Source organism: Notothenia coriiceps, unplaced genomic scaffold (genome assembly GCF_000735185.1).
Source record: "Notothenia coriiceps isolate Sejong01 unplaced genomic scaffold, NC01 NC01_scaffold00031853, whole genome shotgun sequence".
In the NCBI taxonomy this organism is placed as follows: Eukaryota; Metazoa; Chordata; class Actinopteri; order Perciformes; family Nototheniidae; genus Notothenia; species Notothenia coriiceps.
The window spans coordinates 288,282-299,451 of NW_011364554.1; the positions used below are offsets into that span (position 1 = coordinate 288,282).

Consider the following 11,170-nt stretch of genomic DNA (forward strand, 5'->3'; position numbering starts at 1 on the left):
CCCCCCCGCTCTCGGCGTGGACGCCCTCTCAGCCCTGGTCTGGCGGAAACACTGACACACACACTACTATACTGTCAGTTTTTATCTGCACGGCCCAACATTCCTTATCCCTGTATTAGATCCACGTAATGGCACAGGACAAAGGTAAGTCTTCATCTTCCGCTTCTTCAACTTTGCTTTCATATCCCCCTCCATTCTTCTTCCCTTCTTAACTCCCTGAAAAGGATGTATCTGATTCCGAAGCACGCGCACCAGAAGAAAAACACATCCCCACCGGCCACCTGAGGGGAATGGCTCCAATCAGCCGATCCACAGAGACTGACACTGACCCCAATCTGTCTCTGGGGCCCAGGCCAGCGCGGGACAGCCAGATCCGCCCATTTGACACCGGCAGATGAAGGACTTGGAGCGAGTTTAAAGGAGAACGGTCTGTTTGGATCACCTTGGAACATGGAAAGACATAATGCAGCGTGCTCTGCCTTCTCCTTTCCACTGTCAACACCTATACCGGGGGAATATTGATATACTTTCATGAAGATGATCGAGGAACCACGTTTCTATATATGAAGCCATGTATAGGTGATTTACTCTGGACAGACACATAAAGTATGAACACATGAACACCTGTACAACATCTGTAACTTTGTTTAAAAGAAATAGAGAACCCTTAAAGGCGTAGGTTTGGTGCTAGACTCATGTCGAAGTATATGAAACAGTTCAATTAAAAAGGGGAATGCATTATCTTTCAATTGATATGCATTTATATCGATCCAAAAACACTACTTAACGTTTCCATTTGTATCACCAAGTGATTTATTGAGGGGGTTGTATACATTACAGATTTTAGATTCCTTCAAGGCAAATTTGTTACATGTGATATTGAGCTATATAAACAAAATGTTGACTTGGACCAAACCTTTAATCCCATATACTTTGCTAACATAGCATGCTTGCTAACAAAGCTCATGTTTATGACATCCAGCTTTAAAAAGGAGCAGGAAAGGTTGCTTGAGTTAATGGTTACGTGTCTAGCTCAAGGGAAACCCAATTGTTGTTGTGGTAAAGGAGAGCATTCTACATGTGGAACCTCTGTGCGGTCTGTACTGTCCGATCTAATATAGCAGACTGTCACTCTTCACTGTTTTGCATATGTTTACTGTTTTCCATTGTCTATTGGGAACAGTTTTACCAATTAAAAGGAGGATGTTTGCAACATGGGAATGTGATGCTCCCAAAAAAAACCTTAGGAATGAAAGGGAGGGATATTATCTGTGGTCGAAACTGGAAGCTTGTCAAGTCTGACTGAGCAGAAGTGGTTGAATGATGATGAGGAGACGGAGGAGGAAGAGGAGGTAAGAACTCATCACTAAACACTTTATTAATCAAGCAAACTCCCACTGTAGAGGAAATATGAACGCCATCTGCTCTGCTGCATGCAGGGGAGTGAGAAGAGGAGGTTGGGATGGAGGATGCAGATGAAGAGGAGGAAAGCTGCAGACAGTGTATGTCCCAGACAAGCTCCATCAGAGGTTGGACCGCAGATGGTGGCATGTCTCACCATCGGGCCCACCCAAGTGGAGCTCACATTCAGTTTGTGGGGGATTGGAGGTACAGGGACGGGGAGATTGAGGAAAATATAAATGGCAAACTGATCTTCAGTAATGCTGTCATCAAAATAGCCGCTTTTTTAGTTGGGTTTGACTGACAAACACTTACCATGTTGAGAGCTCCAACGGCTTTCTGGAGGGCACCAGCCAGTGTGACGGCTTGTGCAGAACCACCTGTGATAACACACGCCGACCGCGATAGAGTATCTGCAAGAGAAATACAAAAGACTGTCTCAAAACCTCCTGGAACATGCAGAAATAACACTTCTCCAACACAGTTGTAACTATGTTATACTGTTTCAATTAACAGAGAAAAACGTTTACTTCCAGAACCAGGGGGGCAAAGAAATGGCACCTTTATGGTGAAATAAGAACTTAATGGTAACTAAACAGAACATAAATGAACAATCTCAATAACATATAACAGCCAGAGCTGCAAAAAACTGAGGACCAGAAGGCCTGCCTCACTCAAAAAGCCATCCATTTAGAAATCAGTTAAAAAGTGTTCAAATAAGCACACTTCTTAAAAGATATACAGCCATGTGTAGGCCTGCACAAGCACTCACATACAGCCCACAAAATCACAAAGACACACAAAATGAAACACACAACAGTTTCTCATACTGATAGATGTGAGAACTTTCTTCCAAAAAACATACAATGAATTCATTCACATCAGAGGCCCTGGGAATTATCACTGGCACCTTATGTCATCATCAAACAGGTAACTGTTGGTCCAGGTGCTGGGGGGGTGAAATATGGGGCTGTGTTTATTTCCTTGTCTCTGATTGTGTTAATATCCCTTGTCCTGACTTGCTGTTTGTAGTATTCCCAGACTCTTTATACCCAACAAGTTTTAACCAAGCTGAACAATGCTTTGAAGAATGCACTGCTCTCGTACAGTAAGGGGGTCATTTGGTTCATTCAACAAAAAGAGACTAAAACTATTTTCTGACCATTTAATCTATCTGACATTATGTTATTAAGACGGGAGGTGACTCACCTTTGATAATGGACTCTGCAGCAGCCAAATCTCGTTTGTAGGTTACCTGAAGGAGAAAAAAAACCTGGGTTTAATGGATCAGTTGCCCCAAATATAGTAAACACATTTGTATCCATAGGAGGTGTCTGGCAATGGCTTTGGTTTTATGTGCCAGGATATTAACAAGATATCTACCTCCAAAAAAGATAGCACTACACTAAAACACCAAAGGTGGAGGGAATTCCATTTGGTTTTCTCAAAGCGTTAAAAAAGACACGATGACAATAGCTTTCACAGTGTCTAAGGACAAGGGAAAAAGGAAACACATTTTGAAAAGTATTGCCTCCCAAAGCCTCTAGAAAATGTCAAATGAAAGAATCGAATAACATAAATCCACTGCAAGAACTTTTCCAGGAACCATTTTAGAAGCTCAGGAGCCTTAGTTTAGACCGGAGTTCCCCCACCATCTTTACTTGTGCCAAAAAGGTCCATACTCTGGGCATGGTTGCCTAGCTTTGGTTAATAATAGGAGTGAGGTGCAAGATTGGTGGCAGGCAAGGGGAGGTATGGCAGGAAAAACTATATTTTCTTTATCCCCTGCAAGTGCCATTTCTTGCTTTAAGTCACGAAAAATAATGCTGCTCTTTCACTCTAAAGCTCAGTTTATAATGGACTATATGTTTGGGGGGAAAAACAACTAGAAAACCTAATTAAAAGCTAAAACCTCCTGCACTGATCTCCTTAACCAAAAAGTATTTCAAGTAGGTGAGAATATATCTGTCATGGACCAAAATGTCACCAAATCAACAATCCCCAACCCCCCTGGAGAGCTCACCTTCCACAGTGTTGGCGGGCCCTGGATGAGCTTTGCCTTGGTGCCACAGTACTGCAGAGCCAGATGGAGACACTCGGTGCCGAACTCAAAGTCTGACTCACTGCACTGCAGAAGGACACAACAGAGAAGAGCAGCTGTGGACTATTGTTGACAACAAAACATTTCCATCACACTCTGTGAAACTGTGGTAAACCATGTTGTACCACTGCAGTGTTGGAACTGCACCACAGGCTGCAACCAAATGAAGCCTGGTTAGATAAACAAACTCATTGACAGATGTATTGAGAATCTATGGTAGAATAATACACTTTGTATTTAAGAATAGATGTCAGAATTGTACACATAGATGGATATATTCTCGATGTTATTCTTAATAGACTGGAAGGTGAAAACAATTGTTAGGCTAGATTCAATTAACTAAAAAGACTGATATTTAACACGCTCGTTCTGCGAGGCTAAACACATGCTGCTGTTTAGTCTCACTTACGTGTGGTACAAATCTAACATTTGCTTTTTAGCACTTATCACAGCTGAGGCTGACGAGAAGGATAAGTGATCTTAATCTGAAAAGGCACTAGAGGAAAGTATGGCGATTATTAAGTTATTTCAATTCACCCTGTGAAGACCGTGAATGTCTTCAACACATTTAAAGGCAATCCATCCAACAGTTGGCAAGACATTCCCCTCAAAACCACAAATGTGAACCTCATGGTGGCGATAGACTAAAAGTCAGTGGATTGTTGAAGTGAGTGGGAATAATGCTCTGAGGAACATGTCCTTTACTTGGGAAATTGAATGTTGTACTATCATTTCTTGGCAATCGAAGCTGAATGGATAATAATATCTTGAGATTGAGTTTTTGATCTGTGGGCGCTGCAAGGGAACAACCCAGGAAATAACCTAAATTAAATGTGGATGTCCTTGCTTAACTTCAAACCTGTCTGCAACTTAGATTTGTAAGTGTCTACATGTACATGTGGAAATGATACAAAATTGAACAGTTAATTCATTGTAAGAAATGTAACATTCAAATTAGGTGCCAGTTTGACAGATTGGTGCAATTGTGCCTCAGCACCGAAGCTTTCAACAAGCATCGCCATTCAGAAGAGGCCAAAAAGTCAACTTAAAACACCTGCTTTTAACTATTGCCTAACATTGTTATTTACAAGAATGCAGACAATATGACCTGCTGTCTGATTAACCAGTTGTTAGAGAAAACTCTTTTGTCCAGACAATCCTGAGGTGACGGGGTTCTGTGCAACATATTGTCGTCGCCTTGAGAGTTCTCAAATTCTTCTTTAACTTACTGCAAATGTTTCACTCAATATGTCCAAAACCTTTCATACTCTGTATCGAGAATGCAGCTGCTGTCTGAACAGAAACAGGCTCATAGGATGATACTGCAGCACCACATTTTTCAGCAGACACTTCAGGCGATATGGTTTCCTTTGGCAAATGGACTGTTAAAATATCTTATCTCTCTGAATTTGTTTGTATCAGGTTATAAGAGCTTTTCTGACATTATTCTGCAAGTTCTTTTTTCTATAACTCTGGATGCTACACAATGTTTTTCCTACATATGCTAGAAATGGACAAATGTTTCCCACAGCCTGGTGGGTCACTTGATTCTTGTTCACTTCTCAATCTAAAGGCTAACAGTTTTACCCATAGGAATGTATTTGTGTTGGATGCTGAAAAACATTTCCAAACATACAGTATAGTAGTTTAACACATTTTATCCTAAAAGCAGCAACTTGTAAAATGGTCTTTAACTTCACTGCACCTATTCCACAGCACAGATGTGACATTCTTGATCTAGTGCCTTATTTTCCCTTGTTCAAGTTATTGTTCCAATGCTCATTATTAGGTAAGAAACATGTGGCTCTAGTCAATTTCATTCAAAGGGAATGCTACACATGAAAATGTGATGCTTTTGAGCACAAAACAGCTCAAATAATGTGTAACCCGTTACACAAAGACATGCGTGACTGTAGCTGCATGTGCTACAAACGGGAGGAAGGGTAGTTCTGTCCTAATGCACGGAAAGTCAATACAAAAAATAAATAAATAAAGGATGAAAAATGTATTTGTGAGCCAAGAGAAATTAAAGTCTATTAGAACTGATTAGAATGTATTTCAGGTGACTGCAAATCTTGAGGTGCATGTTAATGCAGAATCTGGGACAGAAGTTGGAAAATAATGTATACCTTTGCTTTTTCAGGGTACAATAATCCATATAATAATAATAATAATAATTTGAGTTTTCAGGCCTTTATTTAATGTTTAAAAAAGATTAATCCATGTACCAGTGAACTTGGTATTTGTGCTTTTACTCACAGCTAGGAAAACTAAGCTGGTTTAGATCAGGGGGAAGTTTGGAGGCAATGAGCTAATTTAGTTTATTTCAGTCCACAAGACTGCTAAAACAAATCCATGCTACCTGAGATTATAGCTGGGTAATGTTTTATCAAGGTATAACTGAGAGGGGTCTTTTATGCCATGTACGCTGGAACCGAAGAGAGAAATAACAGCAGGAATACGCTCTCCGTCGTGGGGTAATTTTACCTTTAGCATTATCTCCTGGTACAAAAGCTTTCACTGGGGACCGGATAAAGTGTCTCCCCCTTTGTCTTTTCAGTGCTAAGTTCTTCTGCTCTCAAAAGATGTCAAGCTACAAATGTGCAGCTCCCAGAGATTTTTCATGAGCTTGTCCTACAGTCCAAACCTGACACTTTTTCTATTTTTTTTAAAGGTTGACTATCAGGAGAGCAAAAGGGAGAGAGAGAGGGGGTCCCTTGTCACCCCCCTAGTTTGTCCTAATTTTTGCAACCAGACCAGCATTTATGAGAGCTCAATATATTATTATATCAAATCCATGGGAGCTTCCAAAGCAATCTACACATAGTAAAAAAAGAAACTTGAGGCCTGTTTTAGCTCTTGGCTCAACATTTGCTGCGTCAGGTCAGAGACGTGGCTATCGCAATATCCATCTAATGAAGTCAAGCAGCTTGAAATAGCAAGCTCAAATAAATAAGGCCAACTTCTACAATTTTAGTTTTAATATTAGGTTTGCGTGCATTAGCCTGCCAAGTCTCAGCAATAAGCCCCTGCTTTCAGAAAATTATCAACGCATTTACAGTTTACGTCAGCGGATAAATTATTTCCATTTTTCAGGTATACATATTAAAACTCACTCAACTGCTGAGACCATTAATCCAACTCCACCTAAATGTGCCATGTATTTTCAGGGCTCTTTCTCCATTTTTCCAACTTAGCCTTTGTTCACGTTTGTTCCACAGACTAATCTGCTGGAGTGTGGCGAAAAATATGAACGTGTAATTTTCTCTCCCAGACGCAGCAGAGGCCAAGAGAAAATGATAGCACCCACGCCACAAGCTTTTTAGAGGGAAACCCTGCAGGTTCTGGCACATCGGCTGAACAATGAGGGACTGTGAAGGCCTGTTATGATGTATGAGAACCATTAAATCCTTTGTTATCCAAATGGTGTAATTTTTTAGAGCATACATCTCAATGTGACTGTTATTTCATAAGATTAAAAACAATTTTTTCTGCAATAATTTAGGAGTGGGTAAAACGCTGCAGAACAGGATTTTTCCAACCTGTGATATTATGTGTTGATTTTGCAAATATATAGCAGTTGCAGAAATCCACTCAGAATCGTAGTGTGCTGCCTAACTTCTTCAGTTGCACAGAATGAATACAACAGCTCTCTTCAATTTAACAACAACAAAACAAAACAGTAATAAAGGATTTACATGAATGGATAAATGTGACCAATGTGCTCTTCCCCTGGTAATTGATGAATATGAGATTGTTTTATTGTCCAAAGTACTAATAGTAAAATAAACTGAGGACAGCACGTAACTGCAATAAAATAAGGGAAAATCAATTGTATTAGCTTTCTCATTTTTTAAAACATTCAATCAATCATTAACAGAACGTGAAGAGGTCACAGGGAACAGTGTATACTGTACTTTCATATATTGTTTATTGGATAAAATTCAAAGTTGCAAAAACAAGAAAATGATGCTACGGGCAGACTACATCGCCAGGAGGAATATGTATCACAGCCTCAGGAAACGGACCTTCAGTTTGGGCCGTGATAAAATCAGCCAGGACTTTCTTTTATTCCCGGGCAGTGCCTGATCTCCCCGCCAGTTCAGCACTGCCTCTGTTTTCTTGCTTCTGCCAGTTTGGATTTAGTCCAATAAACAAAATATCAAAACTTATCCCTCTTTGTAGCAGCACACATGGCTAACATAAACTATGTGCGGACACCACACAGCAAGGTAAAAGTTTCAGCAATTTGGTTTAAATGTAATATACTCTTGTATTGTATGGATCCAATAGTAGATGAGAATGCTGCCTCCTATTAGTTTGGAGCATTTGGCCAGGTATTAGACATTGCACCTTTTAATGGCATGTCCTCATTGTGTTTCTTTTTCTTTCTTATCCCGTTTACACTAATTGTTGTCATCATCTTAACGTTATTGTACCCACGTTAATAACAGATGAACACCCTGGTATGTGTTAAATGTGAATGAAATGACAGACTCTACCTTCTGATAGGCTTGATAGATGACATCATATGTGAATCCCTGAGGCATCTCACTGGCTCTGTACTTTCCTCGCTCGAGAGAATGGTCCAGGTAGCCCTCTGATGTGGTGGCTATCACCGTGGAAACGAGAGGTCGGATAGCTCCTGCTGCCTGGGTGAAAAAAAAACAAGTATTTAGTATTTGTTTAAAATACAATAAAAGATAGATATTTTATCACTAAACAAGCTCAATCTGTGTATTCATATACAGTGGGGCAAACAAGTATTTAGTCAGCCACCAATTGTGCAAGTTCTCCCACTTAAAAAGATGAGAGAGGCCTGTAATTTTCATCCTAGGTATACCTCAACTATGAGAGACAAAATGAGAAGAAAAAAAATCCAGAAAATCACATTGTCTGATTTTTAAAGACTTTATTTGCCAATTATAGTGGAAAATAAGTATTTGGTCAATAACAAAAGTTCATCTCAATACTTTGATATATACCCTTTGTTGGCAATGACAGAGGTCAAACGTTTTCTGTAAGTCTTCACAAGGTTTTCACACACTGTTGTTGGTAGTTTGGCACATTCCTCCATGCAGATCTCCTCTAGAGCAGTGATGTTTTGGGGCTGTCGCTGGGCAACACAGACTTTCAACTCCCTCCAAAGATTTTCTATGGGGTTGAGATCTGGAGACTGGCTAGGCCACTCCAGGACCTTGAAATGCTTCTTACGAAGCCACTCCTTCGTTGCCCGGGTGGTGTGTTTGGGATCATTGTCATGCTGAAAGACCCAGCCACGTTTCATCTTCAATGCCCTTGCTGATGGAAGGAGGTTGTCACTCAAAATCTCACGATACATGGCCCCATTCATTCTTTCCTTTACACGGATCAGTCGTCCTGGTCCCTTTGCAGAAAAACAGCCCCAAAGCATGATGTTTCCACCCCCATGTTTCACAGTAGGTATGGTGTTCTTTGGATGCAACTCAGCGTTCTTTCTCCTCCAAACACGTCTAGTTGAGTTTTTACCAAAAAGTTCTATTTTGGTTTCATCTGACCATATGACATTCTCCCAATCCTCTTCTGGATCATCTAAATGCTCTCTAGCAAACTTCAGACGGGCCTGGACATGTACTGGCTTAAGCAGGGGGACACGTCTGGCACTGCAGGATTTGAGTCCCTGGCGGCGTAGTGTGTTACTGATGGTAGCCTTTGTTACTTTGGTCCCAGCTCTCTGCAGGTCATTGACTAGGTCCCCCCGTGTGGTTCTGGGATTTTTGCTCACCGTTCTTGTGACATTTTGACCCCACGGGGTGAGATCTTGCGTGGAGCCCCAGATCGAGGGAGATTATCAGTGGTCTTGTATGTCTTCCATTTTCTAATAATTGCTCCCACAGTTGATTTCTTCACACCAAGCTGCTTACCTATTGCAGATTCAGTCTTCCCAGCCTGGTGCAGGTCTACAATTTTGTGTCTGGTGTCCTTTGACAGCTCTTTGGTCTTGGCCATAGTGGAGTTTGGAGTGTGACTGTTTGAGGTTGTGGACAGGTGTCTTTTATACTGATAACGAGTTCAAACAGGTGCCATTAATACAGTTAACAAGTGGAGGACAGAGGAGGCTCTTAAAGAAGAAGTTACAGGTCTGTGAGAGCCAGAAATCTTGTTTGTTTGTAGGTGACCAAATACTTATTTTCCACCATAATTTGCAAATAAATTCTTTAAAAATCAGACAATGTGATTTTCTTGATTTTCTTTTTTCTCATTTTGTCTCTCATAGTTGAGGTATACCTAGGATGAAAATTAAAGGCCTCTCATCTTTTTAAGTGGGAGAACTTGCACAATTGGTGGCTGACTAAATACGTTTTTGCCCCACTGTATCTGATCCTCAGGTATGGGAACCAAATGATGTTAAAAAACATCAATGTAAGTATATTTGATCTAATCAGTATCGCGATGTAATCGACAGTGTTGGGTAGAGGAGTAACTAATGAGAAACGATTTGCTGGCCGACGTCAAAGGAAAACTAAACCGAGCGTTCCTCTGCGAAGACGTCCAACGGAGACGGACAGACTACTGTGGCCCGCCGAAGCCCGAGCCTCAGGGGCCGACTTCGGAATTATGAGGTCGTGGTGCAGCGGTAGAAATATCGATCGACTACCATTTACTTATGGACGCCCAGTGACACGTCGCTGGCCACTGCCCCGGCCCTCTCCTGTCAAGTAAATATCTCGACTCGCAAAAGACGGTTAGAAATAGATGGAAATGGCCGTTGTTCTTCGTTGATGTAGTTCTTATTTACTTCGTTTGGGGAGATGTCTTAATTCTTAGTTCTTAGACTCAAATCAAACAGGTGTCAAAGAGTGTATCCGATCTATAACCTAACTAAGTCACAGAACCAACGTAATGATGACTTACACATGAAGACATTTAACACTAGTAAAACATAAATTTTTATGATACGACACGCTCGCGCCCAAAATTATGCATCAACAAAATAAAAGAAGCAGGAGATATGAAACGAGAATGTTGCATTTTACAGAAAACACCCTGCTACTTCCTTAAGGCTAAGATATTGTATTTGTTTCATTCTATTAAAATTTTTACCTTTTGTTACATGTTTATTAACCTAAGTTGCGTTCATTACACTTAGAACTACATAGTGTGTCTTCGATTCGGACATGTTATATGACAATGGTCATTTATATTTCGTATTGTGTTCTAAGATTGGTACAATTTCTTGTGTGTTATGTAATACTACTTCTCCTATATTATTCAACTGTATTTGACTATGTCTCGCTCGACCTACGTGATAGACTGAAGTAACAACTTCTTGAAGTTTCCAGTTGTCGACAGTTTCAATTAGATGAAAACGTTCCTGATATGCAGCGACATTTTTTAGACTTCAAAAGTTCATGAAACTAGATAAAATACCGATTGTTCAATGTACTGTTTGGTCTAAACATGGTTCTGCTTAAATCTTAAGATGCAGACTGGATAAATCAACTAGACATCGGTATCCGTATTAACATTTGACCCGCGCGTAATGTTATTCTTCGACTCCGAAAGACTCCTGTATAATGTCGCGCATACTATGTGTGTAACTGGTACACTATCAGTGATTAAACAAGTCTCTGACCAGAGTTGTTTTGTAATTCGGTTGTACGACATCTTGTAATAAACCTGGTATGG

The 11,170-nt window shown here is 40.5% G+C and overlaps 1 protein-coding gene across 1 annotated transcript in view; it reads right to left on the reverse strand.

Moving 5' to 3' along the window:
- Positions 1–8,579, reverse strand: part of crppa (CDP-L-ribitol pyrophosphorylase A) — a 38,466-nt gene extending 29,887 nt beyond the window's left edge. The window contains exons 1-5 of the mRNA XM_010788539.1: positions 8,550–8,579; positions 8,005–8,154; positions 3,425–3,529; positions 2,611–2,656; positions 1,717–1,814 (exon numbers count right to left, since the gene is read on the reverse strand). Coding sequence (XP_010786841.1) covers positions 1,717–1,814; positions 2,611–2,656; positions 3,425–3,529; positions 8,005–8,154; positions 8,550–8,579 — 429 coding nt within the window. The remainder of the gene's footprint in view (positions 1–1,716; positions 1,815–2,610; positions 2,657–3,424; positions 3,530–8,004; positions 8,155–8,549) is intronic.
- Positions 8,580–11,170: the final 2,591 nt, after the last annotated feature.